Here is a 26673-nt window from a genome sequence, read left to right on the forward strand (position 1 = left end):
AGCAGTCCCTTTCCTAAACCAAACATTTGCTTCCAAGCAACCCCAGGAGAACGATTTCAGCTGTGTGTTTGCATTGCTTTGGGTGTGCTTGTTATCATGTAGAGAAATGTGTGAGACAGTCACTACTTTGATATAGCCAGCAAAAAGCTCTGAAATCGGGTGGCAGTTGTTAGTTCTTGTACAGTTGTTTGGAGATTTTTTTTAAAGAACAACAAGCAACATCAAGACAAAATAAGAAGTAATGTAATGTAATTATTAGCAGATGATGGTGATGCTATGTTTAACATTTTTTTCCTCTTCAAAAGTAGGTAGCCATAAACTTAAGATCCATTGGCAACATGATAGTTTTCTGTATACTTCATCATGATATTGCAGTTTTATAGAATTTAGAATCATAGAGTTGGAAGGGATCCCAAGGGCCATCTAGCCCAGCCCCCTGCAATGAGGAATCTCAGCTAAAGCATCCGTGACAGATGGCCATCCCACCTCTGGTTAAAAACCTCCAAGGAAAGAGAGTCCACCACCTCTCACGGGAGTCTGTTCCACTGCTGAACAGCTCCAACTGTCATAAAGTTTTTCCAAATGTTTAGTCAGAATCTCCTTTCTTGCAGCTTGAGGCCATTGGAGTCCCACCCACAAGAGCAGGAGAAAACAAGCATGCTCTCTCCTCCATGTAAAAGTCCTTAAGAATTTTGAAGATAGCTATCATATCTTTTTTCAGTCTCTCTTTTTCCAGGCTAAACATACCCAGCTCCTTCAAGTGCTCCTCATAAGGCTTAGTTTCCAGACCCTTGATCATCTTGGTGGCCCTCCTGCACACGTTCCAGCTTGTCAACAGCTTTCTGAAATTGTGGTGCCCAGATTTGGACACAGTATTCCAAGTGTGGTACTATTATTTCCCTTGATCTGGACACTATACTTCTATTGATGCAGCCTAGAATAGCATTAGCTTTTTTTTTTCTTTTTTTTTTTTTGCTGCTGCATCACATTTTTTACTCATGTTCAGCTTGTGGTCCACCAAGACCCCTAGATTCTTTTCACATGTACTGCTGGTAAGCCAGGTGTCTCCCATCTTATATTTGTGCATCTGGTTCTTCCTGACTAAGTGCAGACCCTTACATTTTTCCCTGTTGAAGTTCATTTTGTTAGCTTGTGCCCAGTTCTCCAATGTGTTAATGTCATTTTGAATTCTGCTTGTCTTCTGCAGCATTAGCTCCCCGCTCCCCCAGTTTGGTGTCACTTGCAAATTTGATGAGCATCCCCTCAATTCCTTTATCCAAGTCATTTGTAAAGATGTTAAACAACAATGGACCGAGGACAGAACCCTGCAGCATCCCACTTGTCACTTTTTCCAGGATGACGAGGAACCATTAATGAGTACTCTTGGGGTTTGGTCAGTCAACCAGCTACAAATCCACCTAACAGTTACCTTGTTCAACCCACATTTTACCAGCTTCCTCACCAGAATATCATGGCGGACAAGTTTGTAATTCCATCAAAAAAGAGATAGGTCTGGCATGACTTATTTTTGAGAAACTCATGTTGGGTCTTTGTAATCACAGCATCCTTTTCTAAATGCTCACAGACCGACTGTTGAATTACGGTATCTGTTCTAGGACCTTTCCTGGTATCAATGTCAAACTCACCTGGGTCTTCCTCCCCCCCCCCTTTTGAAGATGGGGAAGCATTTGCCCATCTCCAGTCTGTAGGGACTTTACCTGTTCTCCAAGAATTCTCAAAGATAATTATCAAAGGCTCTGAAATAACCTGCACAAGTTCCTTTAGTACCCTTGGATGCAGCTCATCAGGCCCTGAAGATTTGAATGCATTTAAAGTACCGGTAGCTAGGTATTTCCTTACTACCTCTTTTCCTATCTTGGGCTGATGTAGCCTATTTTACATAATCTGAGGAAAGCTTCTGATAAACGTAGCTGCATATGTCCCTGATCTGTATATGAAACAAAATAATTCCATACTATATATACATCAAATATTTGTTTTTAGATCATGTTGCGATCGTGGAAATCACTGCTGGCTATATCCACGCACCTTCCATTTCATTTCTACATCCATGTTAAAAAAAGAAGTCATGAGTGGAGTGTGTGTGTGTGTGAGAGAGATCCAACTTTTACTATTCTTTGTTTTATGAGTTATTGCAAACTACTTTGAAAAATTTTGAACTGAAGCATGGTGCAGAAATGACTTCAATAATTAATAGGCTTCTCTTTTGATTTATATTAAACCAGCAGAAATCCAGCCTATCAAACATCTTGGCAGGGCTTTATTACAGTGAGGGAAGCTCAGGAATTCTTAGATATTCTGGCATTTTTTCACATTGTAACGTAAGCGCTGATATAGTTCTGCAGTCTTTCTCTTTTCTTCATAAAATGCTCTTTTTTGGTGATTTCTTCCATTCCTAACAACTCCCAACAGACCAGGCTCTTGTGTTTTTATCTCTGAAATATTTTCTCTCTGGGATGTTGCTTAGGTTATAGGTAGGCTGGAAGCTTACAGCTGCCTCCCCCACTATTGTTAAGAGGTAATTGTGCACTTGAGCCCAGAGTTATAAATGATGCCTTAAGGCAAATCTGGTACCCTATCTCTGTGTGGGGGGAAGAACTGACTATGGAAATAAGATATTAAAGGTCTGCTATGAGGAGAAGCGTCATTGGAGGCTTGGTGGAATGGAAATAGGGTATAGCCTGATAAAACACTTCACTATGCCATTTATTTTAAGCAGACAATTGAGGAGGCCATCCTTTGTCTGCTAGGAGGCTGTGGGGCAGTGTATAAATTAATAGGTTTTGTGTGCTCTTTTACTTAGTTATTTTATTTTAATGTTGGAGTCATCATTCATGACACATTAGAAGCATAGGGCTGGTTCGAGATGGTCTGTTCCATGGATGGAAAGTCCTCTTCCATTTACACAGAGATCCAGGAGAGGAAGCACATTTGAGAAAGGGAAGGGGAATCGATCTTTGCCAAGTCCCCTTTCAGCCCGTATGCACTGCCTCTCAGCAACCACCTCAGGGTAGGGTGGGAACTGCAAACATTATGGAGATGTGTGTGTGTGTGTGTGTGTGTGTGTGTACACACCACTTAATTCTAAAAATATAAGCATGTTGCATATCATATGATAAACTAAAATAGCAATAAAACCAGACCTTTAAAACAGTAGACATAATACATCTATCACAATAATTGACAATACATATATTAACTAAAAAATAAGTGACTAAAAGCCACCAGTGCAGTGATTTTGCATGGCAAAAATGAACATGAGAACTGGACCTCATATAAGGGGGAGGGAGGTGATTTTGGGAAGAGAAAAAATAAAAAGGCCAGGCCACTGAAAAGAATGTGCAGTCCCTTGCTGTATATAGTATAAAATGGGAGCAGTCTTGGCAGTAATAAACTGAGCTATTTATGTCCCATACTTCTGTACAACTTTAAAATTGTTCAGTCTGTAGCAGCAAGACTTTCAGTTGACTGTGATGCTCAGCACTTTCGGCCCTGAGATATAGGAATACACCAGATGTACATAGTCTTGAACCAGCTGAATTGTAAGCACTTTTAAATCTCAACAGTTTCAGTGAGACCCTTTGTCATAAGAGAATCAGCAGTGAATCTTTGATGGTCATTCCAGTCAGGAGACTCACACAAATATTTAGAATTAAAACATGAATTCAACACAGCTACCCATGAGAGTAATATGTCTGAATGAAATCTTTGCATAGTATTCTGATCTCTTTTCTGTAGGTTAGTGTTAACCCTACCTTTGGGTTTGACACTTTACTACTTCCTGATTTATCTCCTGTCCCTCAAGGCATTTCGGAAAGCTTTGTGTTGAATGATTCCCAGAAAACAAGTTCCACTAGTTACGAATTATTCTCCAAGCATAAGTGCAAGCTGAAGAGAAAAAGCTTATCCTATTACACTGAGTTTTCATTTTCAATTTGAGAAATATCCCAATCTCTCTAAAAATTCACTTCTATTATTCTCTACTGTGATCTTTGGATAGTGGAGTTTATAACTTAAATCAGCTGATAGTAACGTTGGTGGCTAACAGCATAGTGAAGATTGAAAAGAGCAGAAGAGAGAGGAGGGGCAGTGTATTTAAGAACCAATAAATGAACTGTGATAAGGGACACAGAGAGACTGTTTCTCCTCAGCATTTTCAGTTCTTGAGCAATGCCTTCGCCTAAAAAAAAAATCTTATCATTGCCAAATCTTCTTTTAACATGTATTTTAATTTCTTTGAAGCATTCTGTTATGCTGGTAGTTGCTTAGTGAATTCTTAATCAAATCTGTACACTGTTGGTCTTGGAATAATATCAGTATTAGATTTTAGTAGCAAAAAAGATTACACAATTCAGTACAGAAGCATCCTTAACCCAGCTGAAACTAACTTTAGGCTGATGCTGCATGTGAAAACTCGTGCCACAATCAACTGAAGTATCTTTTTCATCACATGCTTAGGAAGACTGAGAAAGCAGTAGGTATGAAAGTATTTAGACTGAAAACCATATGGATGTTGCAGACTCTGAATGCAACATTCTCTCCGCCCGCCCCTCCCAGTGTGTACCTCTGCATACCTGATAGTGTGTATAGGAAAGGAACTGGTGCTGACTCACATGTCAGCAAGATGAGAATGGACAGAGCTGTCTGAATGGGCCAGGGGCAACTGAAACAGCAAAGCCACTGTATGCAAACCCCCCCCCCCCCCGCTACTGTCAATCAGGAAAGAAATGGGTGCATTTGCCCATTTTTGTTGCATCAAATCAAGGGTTGTTGCAGATTAGGAACCGACGATTGGGTCCCTTGGGGGAATCCTACCCCAACCCTGCCCCAAAATGACTCACATTGGGGTTTCTTGCTATATTCTGCCAGTGGGAAGGCTGCTTACGGCTAGCTTGGGCAGAGGTTGTACCTACACTGCAGCAAATCCCCAACCCCCCTGCTAACTGAGAGAAGCTCCTCACCCTTTTTTGAACACCCTTGTGGAGTGTTCCCTCAGCCTTCTCTCTTCTCCCCTCTCCTTGGGAGTGCTCTGGCCAGCCAAAGCTGCCTCCCCTGGTCTCTGAGCTGCCCCCTGCCCCAAAGAGAGGTTTCCCCTCCCACTGCCCCACAGGGGCCTGGGAAGCACCCCCTGGCCAGCACCAGAGACGCCATTCGCCTGGGGAGCTTGTAGCCAGGGCTGCGGCAACAAACAGTTGTGCAAGCCTTTGGGAGACAGAGATGCCAGAGGGCATCAGAGGAGGGAGGAAAGGAAAGAGGGACAGAGACCACTGTTGCCCATTACACCCCTGACCATCATCAGCGTGTGGATAAGAGAAAAAAATCATGATTACAGTGGTACCTCGGGTTACATACACTTCAGGTTACATACACTTCAGGTTACAGACTCTGCTAACCCAGAAATAGTACCTCAGGTTAAGAACTTTGCTTCAGGATGAGAACAGAAATCCTTTCCAACAACCCTGTCATGTTCACATTTTGCCTTCTATTTATGGACATTTCCATTTGAGTTGGCTTTGATAATCATATTAACTACACACACACACACACACACCAAGCTCTGCCATGAGTGTGTGTTTGTGTATTCATTCTGTGCAACTGTTTTGGAGCTGAAATCATGGCATCATTTATTCTTCAGACTGATGATTCAACATTTTGATATAAACCCCATGCAGTCGTTATCGTTCCTAGAATTCCTCGTGCCGTGATGTCAGCATCTGATGGGTGTCCCAAAGAAAAACAATGGAAACAGCTATTCTCACTTTGCTTTATAGTACAGTTTAAGACGCTTTGTCGTTTTTCTTTTCTCAGAAGAATTTCTCTTTTCGGCTGTGATGTCTTGTATCTGTCATTGAACAAATTAATAGCTAATGATTTAGGAAGAATCACCAAGTTTCCAGTTGAAATGTTGCATGCTGCCCATGTAGTGTAAAATAGCCTTCTTTTGGTACTAATGGGAGAGTTCCATATTAAACTTGGACTATTAATATCTGACTTGGTTGGTGATACATGTGTAAATATGTTACACCTTTCTCCAGGTCAGTAAACATCCAAAAAGCACCTGTATATTACTCTTACTCCTCTTGCTTGAAATAGAAGAGACATGGAGGATTTCTGTTTGTGGGAGACAAAATACACCTTCATGTTTCCAGTAGACAAGCCATGCAAACAAACAAAAGGTAGTAATTATGCATCCTGGTAAAATGATGATGGACTGTACCATATTAAACTTACCTTTTTCACTTGTGTGTACACATGTGGTTTTGGTATTTGCAGAGCTTTGGATAGTTTGTCTGTTGGGAATCAGGTTTGTTTCTTCCACCAACTGGTATTTAAAAGGATCTGATTTGTTATATTCCTTTTCTGAAGAGGCTGGATTCCTGTGGTTGGCTGCAGTGAGCATGCAAAATCTAGCAAAGTTTGTAAACAGAAAATTTGGCATGGGAGGAATATGATAGTATGAGCAGAATACAGTGGTGCACTTGCCAACACTACACAAGAACCTTTAACCGAGGTCAGATTTTCAGTTGAACGTTACTTCTGAGCATGTCACCAAAAATATGCAATTTGCATATGGTACTTTTTTATGGCAAATGCGATGGACTTCAACCATTGCGTATGCGACATTGCCCTATGTATAGCCAATGAAGAGCTACTCTTTGTTGTAAATTTTTTTTTTAAAATAATATTTATTAAGATTTTCCAAATTAAAACAAATTAAATCCAATTTATAAACTTTTTCCAATAACCAAGACTTCCCCTCCCCACCCCCTCTTGCATTCCAAATCTTCCAAATAAACAATTAAATTCAACAAATTCTTATCCCCAAATTACACTCATCATCAATAACCCAAATTTTTTTCCAAGTTCCCATCCCCTAAGATCGATCTACTCCCTTCCACGAGGTCCCCCTTTTCAGATATAATGCAGATAAATATAAAATAAAGATAGAAAAAAAAATAATTTTACAACTTTTGGATTCCAAATTTCCCTCCCCCCTTCCCTGTTGCGTTCCCCATATCCCTCCATTTCTAGTATCTTTCTGGAGTTCCCACATTTCACTAAACCCATACCCCTCTGATTCTTTGCCAGTCATTTTTAATTTCGAGTGTCCGATCATAGAAGGAGCCTATCTCCAAAAGGGGCCCATTTCTTCTATCCAGATTTTTGTATCCAGGAGTGAAAACTCCAATTTTATTTCCATAAGCTTATCAAATCTGGATATCCCAAATGTTCCCACTTCCAGTTCGTTCTTGTTTCTTTGTTTATTTCCCTGTTCTCCCGCAGAAATGTTCTTTTTCCAAAAGCTTCTAGTTTCTCTGCAGAGGCTTGTTATTCAGGAACCAAACGTTGCGTCATGTCCCTTTCATTTTCCAACAGATAAATCCATTGTTTCTTATGGTGTGTAGACCTCTCTAGACAAAATAATGTTCCATTTCTGCAGTTTCCCAGGAGATTAAAAACTCTGTTCAGCTATTCAAGTTTCCTGTCGAAAACACATGCAATAACCCTCAGCTCCTCTAGATGGACCACAGCAGCTGAGCTCCCTTCCAGATCACATCCACCAGCCCAAATAGCTTGTTGATCCTTATTTGAAACAATTTATGTCCAATTTATAACAAATGTAACCGGCAAAGTCCTCATAACAAAGACTCCAATTTGTTCTTCCGTTTTGACAGCTCTTTGACAGCTGTCAAAACCTCCGTTGCTCTTCTCCAGGCATTTTCACGAATCGCTCCAGGGATTCCGGGGGGGGGGGTGTTACTTTTTAATACAAATTCCACCTCTCTCCTCCAGCTCACTCTTATATTTTCCCCTCACGAAGTTGCAGATTCATCAAGATAAGGTTACTCTCGATCTTAGTTGTCAAGTCCTTTGTTTTGGCTCTTCTACAATTAAGGGGGGGCTGACTTCCTTTTTCCACCTCCCCCGTTCGCTCCAAATTTTAAAAATTTATCCCTCTTTTTAGTCCATACTCCAATTACTCACGGGTTCTTCTTTTGGGTCCGAATTCTCAATAGAAGAAGCTAGCGCTCTCCACCGAATGGCATGCGGCTTTGCTCGGCAGGGGAAGCGGAGGACTCAAAGCACCACCCCTCCTCCTGGCGCCCGTTCTTTAGCCTTTAAAAAGGCTCTTTCGCGGGCCGGGGAGGGGCGCAAAGGTGCCAGCCGAGTCACCATGTCCATGGGCCCCATGCCCATGGTTTTTGAGGGTCCCTGCGTCGCCGGCGCAGTAGGACCCAACCCCTGCCGAGCCGGCTCCCTCCGGAGCACGGAGGGAGCCCGCCATTCGGCGATGGCGCCAACCCGGAAGTCTCTCTTTGTTGTAAATTGAAACTTGGGAAAAGTAAAAGCTAATGACTCAGAGCCTCAGAGAAGCTACCACCTCTACAGATTTAAGTTTTCTGGTTGTAGTGTTTACAGTGTTGAGTTTGACTGGGGAATCCTACTTTCACTTACTGGATAGCTTTTGGAAATCACAGTTCTTCAGGTACACCTAACTTACAGGATTTCAGTGACGATAAATGACTCAACCTACTATTGAAAGAAGTATGGGCTTGAGACTTGATTAATACACAAATGTAAACAATCAGTTATGATGTTCGAGACCCAAATAATTCTAAGTGTCTTAGAGGTAAGGCAGGCAGAAGACTAACTTGGCTAAAGGCTTCTGGTTAACGATGTACTAGCCAGTGATAGTGCTTTTAACCTTTAATTGCTATACTAATTTGCATGTTTAAACATGTCTTTTATCCTTCTGGTAATGTTCTTCCCATTTTTTGTGGCTGTGTGTTGTGTATTAGGAATCTGGCAGTGAAATGTTTGTTAAGGACTAGTTGAGATTGTTTTTGGGGGGCTCCCAAAGTTCACAGGAAACTAGTATTTTGGCCGAAACAGAACAGATTCTTGGTTAATATTTGAGGTCTTAAAGAGTTTTGGTTAAAATTTGGATATTTAGAAAAATCTCCCCTCCCTTCTGGGATTGAGCCCATGCTATTTGTCAGAACCCTTCATTCTTCACTTGGCACCTGCAATTTTTATTTAATTGTAGGCTGGAGTAGGGAAGATTTGTGTTCTTAAACAAGTTCAGTCCTATATGAGGACTTACCTCAGTCATCTTATGAGGCTTCATTTCTTCTCTTTCAAATTGTAATGTCTTACCTGTCTGATTGAATTTCAGCTTTATTTTCAGTTTTAAAATGGCTTTCCACAACAGGAAGGAAAATGACTATGTCTCTCAGCACTCACATAATTTTCCAGCATTGAAAGTAGATTTCATTTGATTGATCAAGTGACTAAAAGGAAATAAGACAGGGTCTCAAGTTATGGCTGAGTGGACTTTTGTTGGCATCAGAAGTTATTGATTGCCCCAGCTAAATTACAAAGATCTTATCATTGTTCACGGAGTATAGAGTGCTGTAATTAGGAGGGCTGTTACATTTCCCTTCCTTTCCATTTGCGTTTGAATGCAACCACTGAGAAACTGAAGCAAGGGCAACATTTTAAAACAATATGTGTAATGAAGTGGTTTAAAATTGGTATAAAGCTACATTCTGGAGTTGGTTTCTACTGAGGAAAAGAGTGCTTGCATGCATTCTTAGATCTATCAAACATTTTGCTGTCCATAATTTTCATGAGCTTGCTCTTCTATTGGTTAGATTATATTCTGTTTGCAGTTCATTAGGAAGACTATGTTTGCTGGAAGGAAAGGAATATTAATGGTGTAATAACACAGAAATATTATGAAGCAACTACTGTGTACTATGTTTATACCTTTCTCCAGTTCTGCAGCAGCTAATATGTTAATTGGCTGCTATCTAAGTAAAAAGTAAAGAACACTGCCAGTTCTTTCACCATGATTAAGGATGGGAACCATGGAAGTAGAGTCCTTTTCCTCCAGTCTTTTCCCCCCTTGCATGCAGAATTCACTGATGGTTTTAACTATGGTTAGTTGTTAATCTCTCTCCCTCTCCAAATTGTGTGTCTGTGTCAGAAGATAGTGATCCTATTATTTATTGCTGACTGACACAGTTTAGCTCAATGCAAGGTTAATAACAAAAATAAACACGATTGAGGCTAATCAGGGGCCCAGCTTTTGCATTCACTGTGAACCAGAACTGAAATAACATGTTGGAAGAGTGGCTAAAGCAAACTGGAAGGTAGGGGGGCATTTTTCTGAGAGCAATGAGGAGTCTGCAAGACAGCAGCTCATGCCCCATTTCAAAGCTATGATTTGGAGATAAAAGATACAGTATCAGAACCAGACCTTAGTCTGGAACAACCTCCATTGAAATTGGTGAAACTTAATCCCAGGGGGATGAGTTTAGAGTGTGCCTATCCCAGCTGTCCTTTACGCGATATGTCCCAAAACATATTGCAAACAGCTGGGCCACTGCCTAATAATTCTCTAGGGCCTTTTCTGACCTTTAAAAATATTATATTCCTGTTTACAAATCTCTCCACTAGTAGTTCATATTTAAATCAGTTCATGTGTTATCAGTTACAACTTTTGCATATGTGCTTTTATTCTATGTTGCATTCCATGCTCGGAGGATTTAAAAAACACACTATTGCCTCTTGCTTGAAGAGGCAAGTCTTACATAGTAAGTCTTTGTTTTTGCGCATGGTGTAACTTTAGAAACTGAATCCAGCTGGCAGCTCCTGAATGAATTTCTGCTTCATCTCCGCCTTCCCCCCGCCAACCCCAACTGAGTTTAGAAGTGATACTGCATATCTAGCTCTTGAGAGGTTGATGAAAGGGCATATCATCCTGTCAGGTACACTTAATAAGAGCACCCGGTGGCTTGCACAGAGAGGCCTTCTGTATGAGATCACATTTGTCTTTGAACCGGTAAAGATTTGCTTCATGTGTTACTCTTTCCAGAAGCTCTTCCTGAGGGCTATATAGGCCGTGGCCTCACACAGAGTCAGTCCATTGGTCCACCTCAGTTGTGTGGTCAGGAGCAAGCCCCTAGCTCTTTGGCCCTTCTGTAACTTGTAACTAGTACTCGTCTGCCTCATAGGATTCCCAACAGACAAACCACTGTAAATCACTCTGAAAAATGATAAAATAACTGGTAGGTAATAGAAGTAAGTCTATGCCAGAACATTGTAGAGAAATACCAAGCTCCAAGTGGTTCATTTCACTTTAGCAAAAATCCAGAATGAAGTTCATTGCTCACCTTCCTCCAAATTGCCATCTTTTCTCTCACTTTCTGTGTAAAAATCTGATAGCATGATTTTGTGTTGTGTAAAAGTAAGAAAGCTACAACAGCAATAACGTCAGCATTCTTTAAAAAAAAAGCACTTAGGGAAGTTGCCTGAATTAACATTTGATTCTGTTTGAAGCTGTTTCTAGAGGCCTAAATCAATAATTGCTGTGAGACCCTGAGATGTTTTAAAGCTCCCTTGTGTGTCACCTGGCTTCTTGGTGTAGCTGTGGCTATTGTTTGCTTGAGTTATGAAGTTTTTGTGGCTTTTTTCCTCCCCTCAGCTGGGATGACAGCAGTTCTGTCAGCAGTGGGATCAGTGACACCATAGATAACCTCAGCACCGATGACATTAACACAAGCTCCTCCATCAGCTCCTATGCCAACACACCTGCATCCTCTCGTAAGAATATAGATTCCCAGGTAAGGTTTCCTTTCTATAGCAGACATGTTTTAATAGTGTTGGAGGTATTCAGTGCCTCATGAGCCTGTGTATATTGTTGCTTTACCAAAAGAGAATTAAGGACTTATTTCATTTGAAGCTTCTGGATTTCAAGGCTGCCGTCCTAAAGAGTATACCCCATTCCATACAGTGGGACCTGCTTCTAAGAAAACATAGATCGGTTTCCAGATTCTGATGTTTCCTGACTGCTCCTAGAAATCAGAGCAGAAACACGACCAGGCTAGAATAATGAATTGTTGATGCCCCTATATGTTTTGGTGATTGTCATGTGCTTTTTAAAATTGATACACTATTTTATATGTTTGCTTATTTTACATGTTGCCCATGTTGCGCTACAGTAGGTGGCTTTCAGTGGGGCTGCCCTTGAGACTGACCCAGAAACTCCAGTGGGTGCAGAATGCCGCAGCGAGACTCCTTACGGGGTCTTCGCTGCGAGATCACATTCATCCAGTACTATACCAGCTGCACTGGCTCCCGGTGGAGTACAGGATCAGGTTTAAGGTGCTGGTTTTAACCTTTAAAGCCCTATACGGCCTAGGACCCTCGTACCTACGGGACCGCCTCTCCTGGTATGCCCCACAGAGAAACTTACGGTCTTCAAATAAAAACATCTTGAAGGTCCCAGGCCACAGAGAAGTTAGGCTGGCCTCAACTAGAGCCAGGGCTTTTTCGGCTGTGGCTCCGACCTGGTGGAACACTCTGTCACAAGAGACTAGGGCCCTGCGGGACTTGACATCTTTCCGCAGGGCCAGCAAGACAGAGCTGTTCCGCCAGGCCTTTGGCCAGGGCGCATCCTGACTCCCTCCCTTGGCATTCTTCGCGGAGCTCTGGCCCAATGGTGGCGAGTGGCCTGAATTTAATTAATTTTATAATGAATGATTTTAGAGTGTTGTTTGTGCAGTACTTTTGTACTGTTTTATTGTTGTTAGCCGCCCTGAGCCCGGCTTCGGCTGGGGAGGGCGGGATATAAATATTTTTTTAAAAAAAATTATTATTATTATTATTATTATTATTATTATTATTATTATTATTATTAGGTATGCAGATTCTTCCTTTCTCTTAATGATCTTACATTGGTCTGGATGAATGAAAGAATTGCTCTAAACTGTGTGGTCAAGAGAGTACTGATTGTTGACCAAACATATGGGGGGGGGGCGGAGTAATACTAGACCATTCTGCCTACCTCTGCCCCCCAAACCCATGTGTTATCTACACATATACAACTGAACATGCCAAAGGTCCATATTCAAGATTAGAAACTTTTCTTTTCATGGAGACTTCACTCATACATACCAAGTGTGAAATATACACAGACATCCTTTTCTCACGTTGTCACAAACGGAGGTTACATACAAGGCCAACTATTTTTAAATAAAAACACACTTCACCTATTGTAGTCTGTCTCAAGGCAGTGTCCCAGCACTGAGAGTTGAAAGACACAGCAACCTTTGTCTGTGCTGAGGATCGGTGGCTTTTCAGCTTCCATAGAAATGTAACAATTAGGTGCTGAACTTGAAAAAAGAGTAAGACCACACACATCTAACAAATAGTTCTTTTTCTTTCTTTGACACTGAAACTGTATAATCTACTATTAATTAAGGAATAGATTTTTAATTTAGTTCAAATAAAAGTGTAAAGATGATTACACTTTCAGCGGAAATGTAAACGTGTCTACTTAATGAAATGCACTATTATTTTCCAAGGTTGCATGTTGTTACTAGCTATCCAGTCTTTTGGCAGCTTTTCACAAGAAATTTATATTTAATGTCTGTAGGTGGCATTCTAGGAGCTTCCAGTGTTCCTAGCCAACAGATCCAAAAACAGTAAAGAATTTTGCATCAGTATGCAATTTGGAAGTTTTCTGTCCCCAAGATAAGCTGTAAGAATTTGCATTCTCTTTTGCTTTCCAAAGTGGATACAACCTGATTACATCTAAAAGTTCTTTGAAGAATGCAATAATTTAGGGGTTTTCACAAGTCAAAGGCAATTTGTCCATGCTTTCTAACCGTTGCTGTTTCATAAATATTTCTGTGCAGCCATTATTTCACTTCCTTCTTTTCTTTTCTTTTAATTGAAACGTGAAAATATTTTAATAGCAGTTTTTAATATAACAGTGCAGTTGCCATGAAGTGTTACTCTTTGTTCTCTTGCCATGAAGTGCATAGCTGTGGCTGTGTTAAAGAGTTTTGCCTCTAGTTGTGCATCAAGAGTTTTCATGTGTGTTTTAAATTGGTGGTACCTAGTTGCCCCCACACCCCAGAAGAATTGATACATGGCAAGTTGAGGAAATGTAACAATAAGAAGAGGAGTCCCAGATGCCAATCAGGGGCTCCCCACAAAATTCCTATGCAGTTCCTCAAGAAAAGCAGCTAGCACAAGCCCAGGCTGTGAAAAAGAGGGCAGGAGGCCACACACCATGAAGATAAAGGAGAGCTAGTGTGGTGTAATGGTTAGAGCATTGAACTATGACCCGGGAGACCAGGGTTCGAATCCTCACTCAGCCGTGAAGCTCACTGGAGCAGCCACTGCCTCTCAGCTTAACATACCTCACAGGGATTTTTGTGAAGTTGAAAAGGGAAGAAGGGGAACCATGTACAGCACCTTGAACTCCTTAAGTGGTATATAAAGGTTAAGGATATTAAGGATGAGCAGGGGGAAGAATGACATTGATGAATCCAGTCAGTCTTGCCCTTCCTAACTGAGCATTCCAGCCCAGGTGAGCTAGCAACCCTTAACCCCAGGAGAAAACAAATCACATCTCTTCCTAGGTGAGGGGTGGGTGGGCCAAACCCATGCCTGCTAAAGGCAGAAGCACCATTGCCCCCACACCCCAAAAGAGGAAACAAGCCACAGCATGTCAGGGCAAGGTCATGTTTATTAAAATACAACAGTTTGAAGACCTGCAGAATAAAAACCAATCCAATGGAGTAAGGGTTGCTGAAGTAAGCTAAGTTTCTGGAGGAAAGCCTCTCACCTCACCTCAGGGCATGTGCACCTTCACTCAGTTTGCCGAATTTGTATGATTACACTGTGAGGTTTATCATCAGTGGGACTGCGGGTTGCATCTAGCATTTTCATTATACAGTGGTACCTTGGGTTAAGTACTTAATTTGTTCTGGAGGTCAGTTCTTAACCTGAAACTGTTCTTAACCTGAAGCACCACTTTAGCTAATGGGGCCTCCTGCTGCTGCCTTGCCGCCGCTGCACGATTTCTGTTCTCATCCTGAAGCAGAGTTCTTAACCTGAGGTACTATTTCCGGGTTAGCGGAGTCTGTAACCTGAAGCATATGTAACCCGAGGTACCACTGTATTTTCAAGAATTGCACTCAACTGAACGTGTCCTTCCGTGAGTGCAGCTTCTCTTCCTTGAATGGAAATGGCTGCTGTTCATTGGGCAAAAGAAGGTCACCTTGAATATTTCCCCTCACCAGTGCACTCAGAACAATTATACACCATGATGTCATGTTTTCAGGTGATACATTACAGGGATGCTCCTCACAGGCTGTTTGGAGGAGTGTAGCTGCTGTGACAAAATTATTTTTAAAAAATGTTTTATTTCAAAAAGGAAAATAGAAGCCTCTGTCATTCCACCCCACTGAAAATGTGGCAGTGGCTCTTCTTCCACATCTGAAAATGGCCGAAAATGCCCCCCTACCCATGAAACATGAGCCCAGGTCACCTTTAGTTTGTAAGATCATGCCTCATGTCTGAAGAAAAATGTTGCCTATTTTGCATTTTGAAATGTTTTATTTATGTAAACAGGGCAGGAAATAAAAGGACCCACTCAGCAGGATAATGAATAAATAGAGTGCCCAAAGACACAGATTCCCCCAGCGCCTGCAATTTTGGGTTCCCATATGTGTAGCAGGTTCACAGCTTTTTCAGCTATTTTGGCATTTGTGGATGTCAGTCTCCATGTGTGGGATTTGAATTGCAAATCATTTCGGATGGATGGTGAAGCCAGTGAAGCCAGTGCAAGTGAAACAAAAGAGTGCAGATAAAGAATACATCCCAGAAAAGGGTCCCTTCCCTTGGTCATCATATGAAGAAAAAATAATAATATTGTACTTGAAGGGTCCTAGCTTGCAGCATACGTTTGGAGGAAAAGGGGAGAAAATTAATTGTGACGAATAAATAAACCGGGCTTTTCGGAGATTCTAGGTAATCACAAATTTAAATTTAGTCATCAGATGTGAAGCATTGCCACTTCTGAAAATTTCTCACCTCAGTTGATGATAAAGTTAGAGTGAGGCTGTTGGTGTGCAGGAAGCACACATTTCAGTCTTGCGAAAAGCTGCTTCTTCATACTCCACAGATCACATTGCCAGTAAGGAGATAGGAAAGCAGAACAAAGGAAGAAGCTCACAACACAGATTTGAAGTGGGTTCCTGTCTTGCAGTAAAAGATATTGTGAGGAAGCTCAGGATGAATCAGTTGTTTTCTCACCTTTATAAATCTTGTTTTTATGTCTTTTATTTAGTGACTTTTTTGCTTAAATGCATTAGAAATGAATTTACAGAAAACGTGATTCAGTTTAATTATTGTTTGTATTTAGAATTGATTATTAAAAAAAATATTGTAAAGGAGACAAAAATAGAAGTTTTCAAGAGTTAAATTTTTCATGCTGGGAGAACAAAAAGTTTACAAGTTTATGATTTCCTTTTTCTCTTCAGACTGATGCTGAAAAGCATTCCCAAGTGGAGCGGAATTCCTTGTGGTCTGGCGACGAAATCAAGAAATCCGATGGTGGCTCAGACAGTGGTGTGAAGATGGAGCCTGGGTCTAAATGGAGAAGGAATCCCTCTGATGTGTCTGATGAATCTGATAAAAGCAATTCGGGGAGGAAGAACACAGTCATTTCGCAGACGGGTTCCTGGAGACGGGGCATGTCAGCTCAGGTTGGCATTACCACACCAAGGACAAAAACGGCAGCCACTTCAGGAACTTTGAAGACACCTGGAACAGGTGAGGAATGCACAGCCAACAGACAAACAATGCAGGCCAAGAATTTGTGCAGTTATAAGAAAATTTCCTCTGTCAGGATTTCAACTGCATTTTGATCTATGCTTGTCTTTGATGGAGAACTGTGCAATAAATCTCTGCCCTTGTGTACCAGTGCCAAACTGAAGAGGTCCTGCCAACAATGATGTCGACTCAATAGTGTCTTGTAACTGGGGAGAAATTTGCCTCTTGAATGGATGATGTATGTGCTAAGCAGTAGAACTCGTGTGTTTTCTTGAAAGTGTAAATAAATCTGAAGGCACCTTTGAATGCTTAGTTAAGACCAGCTTGTTCTTTTTTAAAATAACAATCTACTTAATTAGAAAATGTGTCTAAGTTGCATATGCAACCTATCGCCTTGCAAGCATCATATCCAGCTGTGATAACTAATTGTCCCTGCACGTTTCTTAACACTGCATGACATTCCAAATGAAATATAGCAGGAGAAACTGAGTGTGTAGGCACCTTTAGCCTGGTGTATAGGTACCCTTAATTTTAAAGTAACATTGAGGTTCTAAACCAGGAGTCGGCAAACTTTTCCGCCGGTGGGCCGGATCGCCCATGCATGGGAGTGTGTGCACCCGTGCAAATGTGTGCCCGCCCACTGCTCTTTCCCCGCGGGCTTTCGGAGCCATGACGAGGGAGGAGGTGGCGTCTGCGGCTTCCTGTTGGCTGCAGAAGCTTCCTGCAGCCAATAGGAAGCCGTGGCTGCGTCCTGGAAGTCAGTCCCCGCGTGGAGCTAAACTGGCACACCACGCTGGTTTAGCTCCAAGCGGGAACTGACCGAGCAGGCAGCAAGGGCCGGGGGCCAGTTTGACGACCCCCCGTGGGCCGTAGTTTGCTGACCCCTGTTCTGAACTAAGTGCAAACAAATATTTTCTAACTACCACTGTGAAACAGTAGCAGCACAGGCCCTCTGTGGCCCACATCACCCAGAATGCCTTGCACTTAGGATGCACCCCTCTTCAGAGCAAGGGAGAGTGAGAGTACCAGGGCTGCTGGCAAGTTAATATGGACAAAACAACTTTAAACTAGGAGATATGGGGGTGAGGAGAGGAGAGGAGGGGCGTGGCTGGTGGGGACCACTGTGGTTGATGCACTGCCTTGCCTCATTCTTGCACAACCACCTCCAATTGCCCCAATATTTCATACCCTAGTGCAGGGCTTTTTTTCACCTGGAACTCAGTGGTACTCAGTTCTGGCACCTCTCAGTTGGAGGTATTCATGGTTAATTCCGGCACCTCATTTTCTAGAAAAATAGCACTGCCCTTGGGTAAGTGTGGGGAACCTTTGGACTACTGTTCCTATCATCCCTGGCCATTGGCTGTACTTGCTGGGTCCAATGGGAGTTGTAGTTCAGCAACACCTGAGAGCCAAAGTTTTGCCACATCTGCCCTAAGGATACCATGCTCAATTGGTTTGAATCATTGGGCCCACATGCTCAAATTTCACTTTTAAACACAGTAGTTATATTATCCTGTCATTCCTGTGCATAGTGCTATTGATTTCTAGAAATTAAAAAAAATAGAATGCTTCCACATACTCTTGTTTTTCATGTGTTTTAAGCTTTTTCATCACTTCTTTATACTAATGTGCACAGTGTTTGATACCATGCAATATTTGAACTTACTTTCCTTTTTTCCTAGGAAAAACTGATGATGCCAAGGTATCGGAAAAGGGTAGAATTTCTCCCAAATCCGGACACATTAAACGTTCCCCGTCAGATGCAGGACGGAGCAGTGGTGATGAATCAAAGAAACCTTCTGCAAATAACTCTAGAACAGCTGCTGCTAACACAAATGCATTTGGATTTAAAAAACAGAGTGGGTCAGCTGTAGGCATGACCATAATAACAGCTAGTGGGGCAACTATCACTAGTAGATCAGCTACCCTGGGCAAAATCCCCAAGTCATCTGGACTTATGGGAAGGTCAACTGGTCGGAAGACTAGTGTTGATGGCTCGCAGAATCAGGACGATGGTTACTTAGCCATTAGTACTCGAAGCAATCTTCAGTACCGGAGTTTACCCAGGCCCAGCAAATCCAGCAGCAGAAGCGGAGCTGGCAATAGATCTAGCACCAGCAGCATAGATTCCAACATAAGTAGCAAGTCAGCAGGCTTGCCTGTTCCTAAAATGAGAGAGCCAGCCAAAGTTGCCCTTGGGAGCTCTCTGCCAGGTTTAGTCAACCAAACGGATAAAGAGAAAGGGATCTCATCGGACAACGAAAGTGTAATCTCTTGTAATTCTGTTAAAATGAACCCAGCATCTCAGCCGGTTTCAAGTGCATCCCAGAGTGCTCACCAGCAAGGAGTCAAGTACCCAGATGTAGCCTCCCCTACCTTGCGCAGGTATGTAGAGCTTGTTCAATTGTGCAGTGCCTGAAAGGAATTCAGAAGCTTTGGGGGGTTATATTCTGACTTTGACATTCTTTAAACAGAAATAATGATGATGATGATGATGATGATGATACAGTGGTGCCCCGCAAGACGAATGCCTCGCAAAATGAAAAACCCGCAAGATGAAAGGGTTTTTCAGTTTTTGCGTTGCTTCGCAAGACAAATTTCCCTATGGGGTTGCTTCGCAAGACAAAAACGTCTTGCGAGTTTGTTCGCTTTTTTCCTAAAGCCGCTTGAAGAGGTGCAGTTGTGACGGACCGTGCTTCGCAAGACGAAAAACATCGCAAGACGAAAAGACTCGCGGAACGAATTAATTTCGTCTTGCGAGGCACCACTGTAATGTATAGACAGCTTCATGGCATAAAGCCATAAAAGCAGTGTATAAAGTAAAAACAGAGTGAAACACTGAATGAATTATTCTCTGGGAATGACTTTAGCCACAGTAAATCCCCTGTTACACTGCCATTCTGGATGAAATCCAAAAGATCACCTCTTCTGAAAATGAAATTTTCCTTTCCTTTTGTAAGAAGAATACACGTTTTGCATGCCAGATTTGCTAAAATACCATCATTGCAGACCTGTTCATAGCTAGAAACAGTCATTCTGGTGATCCTAGCCAAGATTGCATATACTTTATAGGTGTGCTTGGTGCCCATGTCCTCCCCCTTAACCCCCCCCATGGGCAGAGGGAAATCCTAGAATGACCTTATTTGATCCAGCATTTAGAGACAGAGGTGAACATAGAGGAAAGGGGGAAGCTATCATACTTCATTCAAATCCAAGTCAGCATTAGTATGCCTCACTCATTGGTGCACTGACACCAATTTGCCTATTCTGAGTGCAGGTTATACTCTGTGGTTATACTCTGTAGATGTCCATCTACACACAGTATAGATCAGAACGAAATAATCTCTAATGTATCCCTTTAATCTGACAAATAAGGATTTCTCTCAAATGTGTTTGAGCCAAGTAAAATATGAAAAAAAAAAGTTTAAACTCAAAGGTTCTCAGTATGTTTCCTGACTTTCTTTCCTTTTCTTCCCTTCTTCAGACTTTTTGGTGGAAAGCCAAGTAAACAAGCTCCCATCACAACTGCAGAAAGCATGAAAAATTCAGTGGTCATCTCCAACCCACATGCAACCATGAACCAACAGGGGAACCTGGATTCTCCTGGCAGTGGCATACTGAGCAGTGGTGGTAGTAGTCCCCTTTATAGCAAGAATGCAGACATGAACCAGTCTCCATTAGCTTCTAGTCCCAGTTCAGCTCATTCGGCTCCTTCCAACAGCTTAACCTGGGGCACTAATGCCAGTAGTTCTTCTGCTGTTAGCAAGGATGGGATTGGATACCAGTCTGTTAGCAGCCTGCACACCAGTTGTGAATCCATAGATATTTCACTCAGCAGTGGAGGCGGCCTGAGCCACAACTCGTCCAGTGGCTTGATTGCAGCTTCTAAAGACGACTCGCTGACTCCCTTTGTTAGAACCAACAGTGTAAAGACAACACTGTCAGAGAGGTGAGATTCCCCCCCCCCCCCGAAGACCTTTGTGTTACATACTGTGGTTTATGTAATCGGTAGCTTAATCATGACATGTTTCACTGTGAGTTATTCCCACTGAGTTCAAGTGTCATTCAGGATAACTTATTTTTGTTCAGTTTGACATTCCTATGAGGTAAATAAGAATTGATGGAGAAATTGTTGTGCAAGCATGAATTAATCTAGGGAGTTCAACAGATGGCTGTGATCACTGTGCCTGTCATCCTTTAAAAACATCTCTGTTAACTGTGGGCTCCCAAACATGTATGATGAAAAGTGCCTAGATTTTCAGACGGGTAATAACAAACCACCTCATATATGAACTGGATCATCACAAGTCAGATTTCACCAGTGAGAACTACAGCCATGAATAAGAGGCTTGGCATACACCTTGACATAATGTGGCAACTATGAAGAACATGCTTTATTTCCTGTCAAACCATACTTGAAGGCAGCATGCCTTGTCATGTCCATCCATTCGATGGGCATCCTGTTCTGCCATTTAGATCTCAGCACATTACTTTTCAGTACTGTATTAGGCCAATAAATTAGTGTAGGTTATAATTTCATAGATCAAGGCATAAGAACTCAACAAAAAGCGTAGTGCCCGAGACGTAGGGAGAGATGTGAGTTGGGAAGGATTTAGTTCAAATCTCACCTCAGCCACAAATTTGTTAGATAATCTTAGGCAAGCCATTATCAGTCCGCTTCATTCTTCCCTTTTTAACATGTGGACAGCAATACTGGCCTATTGGTAATTACTGAGATAATGAATGTTAAGTACTTTGAAATACTAGGGGCCAAACGACATATGACATTTAATGTGCCATTAAAATAAATGCAAATTGCATTATCTGGTTTAAGTAACAAATAATTAACTGGAACAGGACAGACCAGAATATGGAATTTAAGCCTCTGCTGCAGTCCTGAGAAGAATCCTTCCTGTGATGCTGGTATTTGATGTGGAGGAAACTATTCCACTAATGCCCATGGAGCTTTCCCCCAAAGCAAATACCAACTTCAGAAGAGAGATTTTCTTTAGGATTGCAGAAGATGAAAGACTTAAATTCCCTCTTCATATCTACTCTGTTCCCATTAATTATCAATATGGTGTAATTTGTATTTTTAGAAACCTGCACATTAGCTGCAAAGATGCATTTAATGATGTTCTTAACCTCACATGTAGTTTGGCCCTAAGGTTTAGTATCTGCTGTTCCCTTCTGGACATATCCATCACAGTTATGATGACTTAAGTAATCCAGTTTAATTTTGTCACCCTATATTTATTTTGATTGCAAAAGTGAGCTATTTTCATTGATCTTACTTACTACCACAATTTTGATCTGATGAGTAAGAGCAAGTTAGAAGGTAGGCTCCAGAAGCTAAACAAAGACAAAATGGATGTGTCACTTTTTCTGGTATAATTGATGATAGTATGAGCTTTTTGTGCTATACTACTGCTGCTGTAGCTATATTACTACATTTACCTTTTCTTGGAAAAGATGTGCTGAGCCTTCTACAGAACGTAGGAATGATACAATTCCTACCCACCTTGGGCTATGGCAGCTGGAGAGGTTTGTTGTCCTAAATAAAAGCATTTTCACCAGAATGCTCTCAGTTGTTCTCTGCCCTCCATATCCACCCCAGAAATAGGTAGACCCATGTATTTAGATCTTTCCCAGATCCATTTCAATGGTTGGTTCACCACTCAAAGCAAAACTTGGGTTCTAGTATCTGCAGTTCCTCAGATTGTTTTGGTTTGGGAATGGCACCTATCAACTTGGTTTTATGGTCATGGATCTGCAACGGCATGCCAACTTACCCATTTGTTCAAGATCCTTGTCAGTTTGCATTCCTATGGAAAATGGTGCTCATGCAACCACTGTGTGGATAAGAAACCACAAAACAAAGAAGTTGGAACTGACGTTAAATGTTTCTCCAGTGAAAACCACAGGAGTTGGAAGAAATTTTGAAGCTTATCTAACCCCGTTGTAGAACTTTTTTCCACTTAGAACATTCTAATTTGCTGTGGCATCGTAACATACAAAAGCTCTTTCCCTTTCTTCCTTTTGTGCTAATATTCCTCTCTCTTTTTGTTGTTTTTGTTTTTGTCTTGTTGGACTTTATTCTTCTAGCCCTCTCTCTTCCCCTGCTGCTAGTCCCAAATTCTGCAGAAATACTTTACCCAGGAGGCAGGACAGGTAATGCTGTCTCAGGGCAGTAGAATGCACAAACAGCCGAGAAGGTTCATTTTCACACTTGAGAAGCCAAAAGTGTATTGTGCAAGCCTGTGCTCAGTGAAGAGTGTGTGTTTCACTGGGATGTGTAAACCGTCACTCAAAAGACATGCCAGTGAGAGACCGTTTTACAGCGCTGTGTCCCAGTTTATTCTGGGGAGAGGCATGTGGAAAAGCTGGGGAGTGTAGCAGTTTTTCCAAGAACAAAATGAACAATCTCTATAAAGTTCCATAATTTTATCTGCCAGCGTAAACTCTCACTAGCATTTCGGCATTCTGGTGGCATGCTGCTTTCCCTCACGTTTCAGGCCGTATCACCTTTTTGTCTTGATCCCTCTATCCCCCACCCTTCCAGCGTGGCTGAAATATATTTCCTGTTACAAGTTGCTCACCCATTTTGGCTTGTGGGGTGGGAGAGGGAGGATCGTAGGGGTATCTGTGTGTCCTTGTAAAAACGAATGCAAGGAAGCAAGATATGTCAGAAGTGCTGTTGCTGTCATCTGTGCTTTGTTCATCTGACACCAGTAACTGATAGAGAATTAATTCTAACGCTTCTATGTCTCCTACACGGGTACCATTTCAGATTTCAGTAGGTGGGGAAACCTTTTCAGCTAGATTGAATGTCTTGCCATTGGAGAATCCAAGATTATTATTATTAGTTTGTTTAAAGCAGTATATTTTAAAAGCATTTGTTGCAACTGCTTTTTAAATGTCTCATACTGTGGCATTATCAACACACCTGTCACACCTTAGTTAAAGCAAATCTGTTTGTGGCTAATGGTGGCCCTTGTGAGAATTTATAACAGTAGCCATTCCTACTGTGTATAGGATGCCAGGAACAATCACATGTGATCTGGACCACAGTAGTACCCTGGTCTCCTGAAAGTGGAAACCCAGATCCCTCTTGGTTGGTCATTTGCCTAGTCGCCATTTTCAGTGGTGTGCATTTGTTAGAGATAGAGACAGAAAACAAGATTGTGGCCATCTGTGTCCTAAATGCATTCATCTGAGGCATGCACACTTCATATTAAAAGCTAGCTTCTTCCAGCCACATTTGTGGAAGAGAAACAGGAAGGTCACTGTGTGATCCCTGTCTTCAAATGACCATGAAAAGTCACATAAAAGTAAAATGCTGCTTACACGCAGTTCAGTGGTTTGAGGGTCCAAAGTCTTCATTTTGCATGGTCCCTTGTGCATGTTCTGTATATAACACAACCCACACGTGGTAAGAAGGTTTTTTGCATGTCGGCTTGGCAGGGGCTCTCGTTATCTTTTCCAGTACCATGGTGCAGCTGTTTTAATAGTGAATTCTCCTCTCTTTCAAGCTGATCTTTAATCCTCCTCTTTCGTTCTTTTCTTCTGAAGTTCTTTTCTTTTAACTTTTCTACAGCGACCCTCATCTTGATAGGAACACTTTGCCTAAGAAAGGACTCAGGTATTGGTGTTTCCACATAGCATAAGCAGTTTTCCATGTGGTTTTTGGAGCTTTGCTTTGTGTGTCTCTTGTGGCCGTCAGTAGTGCTGGTGGTGGTGGTGGTCTCAGCTTTTGCAGTGCCTGGCTGCAATCTCTTCCTCCTTCTTCCCTCAGCCTCTTTGAAGCAGGTCATTGCCCCCTTTCCTTTACCCTACATGCTTCTTTCCATCTGGTAACGTCTCAGCTTGAGCAGGGACTGCAACAGTAGCTGGCTGGCTCTTCGAAAAGCGCATCTCACAAACCATCACTGAGCTTGATTTGCAAGCAATAATTTGCAGCTTTTACGACCAAAGTAGTAACTAGTTGATGTTATTCTCACAGTGTAACTTCTGAAATGCAGATCAAGAGGAATTTAGAGGTCATTAAAAATGCACATTTTACAATACAACAGTTGGAGCTATAGTAGTACTTTAAATACAAAAAAGTATCAAACCAATCAGGTACTCCATAAATGTCTGCTTCCAAAACATATAATACATATGATTTGACATTAAGAGTAATTACATAGAAGAATATGTTTCTTTTGTAAAGAAAGTAGACTTTAAACATGTTTACTAGGTTTACTAGGTTCATTAACTTGAATACAATAAAATGAAAGCACTGAACTCACTCAGTGGAAAGTATCTGGCAAAACAGTTCAATTTCAGACTGTATTATAAATACTTTTTTAGATAACGGAAATGATGGCTTTACATTAGAGCTGCAATTTATTCTGCACTACAAAGACATTGTTCTTTGCAGCAGCTTTGATTGTCACACTGAGCTAGGTGCTAAAAGCATTTTGCTAATTTGTGGGGTGAGGGTGGGGAGAGATTGGTCAGTCTGAATTGTTTTCTGTGCCTGTCAAATGTCTCCAGCTAAATAATGAATGACATCTTTTAAGTTTAAAGTATTTGAATGTCAAAGAGGTAGGTATTTACACTTTTGTTCTTTAGCATATTGTGCTAAACTTTGTGTGCCTGTTTATGGTTCCAATCCCTGAAAGATCTATACACATGAATGACTTTTATCTTCAGTATCTGAAACCAATACTCAAAATTCAAGGCTGATGGCAGGAAGACAGTGGTGTTGCCAGTACCCTCTTAAACGTTGTGCATTCTCATTTACTTCAAAGACTAAAAAATAACTGAGGATGTGATGATCACTGTGATCCAGAACCTGCCATGCACAAAATTCATATTTGCATATAAATGGGCTTTACCTGGGTTCCTCCTCACCATTTTTTGTTTTTTGTTCCTTTTTGTTTTGTAAGGACCAGTAATCCCAGTCTTGCAAATACCAGTAGACCTCTGTTGTGTGTTTTATAATAATAATAATAATAATAATAATAATAATAATAATAATAATAATAATAATTTATTATTTGTACGCCGCCCTTCCCTGATGTCTTCTGAATGTCAGGTAGTTATTTATTATTTATATGTTTTAAAATTTATTAGCTCTATATCCTATTCTCCCTGAATGGGGAGGTTGTTACCCCGCCACCCTCACTCAAGCCCCACATTGCCTATACAACTATCATGTGAGGTTAGCTAGGCTGAGCAATAATGGCTGTGGCTCACCACTGACTCTCATGATTAAGTGGGAATTTTAATCTAGTCTTTCCGTTCCTGGTCCTATACTAGGGTTGGCATATTTCAAAAAGTGAAAATCCGGACACAAAAAAAGCTGTTTAGCTTGCTTTCTTTTTTTTGCAAAATCTTTGCCATCATCTAGACCACCAACATGGGTTGCCATACATCCGGACATTTCAGTGATTTCTGCCTAGACATTGCTTCTGACTGCCGTATTCTAGCTATGTCTGGGAAATTCTGGATGTATGGCAACCCTATCCTATACTCTAACCAGCAGCCTGAAAAGCAGGGAAGAGCTAACATCTTTGCCCAGTTGTCTGGAGGCAGTTTGTACTTTTATGTGCACCTTATGTAAGTGCCTATTTACAAGCTTGGTGTAGCTTTCTTAGGGATGCATCTACACCCCTGATAGGATTTATGATTAGGTGAAGGTGTCCTTCTGACCAATTCTGCCAGGCTTTGTAGTCAAGGAGGCTTCGCCACCACAGGAAATGCTGGCTGTTTGGGAGCTGCTGCCAGAAATCTTACCATCAGCAGAAGCCAACACAAGGCCTTTCAACGAGGTCTTTCAAAGTGAAGCAGAGCAGGACATGCTAAAGATCTGCTGGGACCTGAGCCAGCCCATTGAGAGAGAACTGGACTCCTCTGAGATATTTCCTCTGCCACACCAGTCTGAAGCTTTGGATGCAGTTGTGATTTCTCCACTCCAATTATCCTTGTGGCTGGACGGCCCCAGGAAACGATTGCTTTGTTAATCTCTAG

The 26673-nt window shown here is 41.6% G+C and overlaps 1 protein-coding gene across 8 annotated transcripts in view; it reads left to right on the plus strand.

Moving 5' to 3' along the window:
- NAV2 (neuron navigator 2) overlaps positions 1-26673 on the plus strand; it is a 535652-nt gene that overhangs the window by 461718 nt on the left and 47261 nt on the right. For 5 of the 8 annotated variants that reach the window (XM_081891071.1, XM_081891073.1, XM_081891066.1 and 2 more), the window contains 6 exons: positions 11513-11651; positions 16365-16656; positions 18339-19041; positions 20141-20605; positions 22762-22827; positions 24254-24298. In XM_081891071.1, the coding sequence (XP_081747197.1) occupies positions 11513-11651; positions 16365-16656; positions 18339-19041; positions 20141-20605; positions 22762-22827; positions 24254-24298 (1710 nt within the window). The remainder of the gene's footprint in view (positions 1-11512; positions 11652-16364; positions 16657-18338; positions 19042-20140; positions 20606-22761; positions 22828-24253; positions 24299-26673) is intronic. The other 3 variants (XM_081891069.1, XM_081891070.1, XM_081891067.1) reach the window with 2 other exon arrangements.

Source organism: Podarcis melisellensis (genome assembly GCF_964234715.1).
Source record: "Podarcis melisellensis genome assembly, chromosome: 1".
In the NCBI taxonomy this organism is placed as follows: Eukaryota; Metazoa; Chordata; class Lepidosauria; order Squamata; family Lacertidae; genus Podarcis; species Podarcis melisellensis.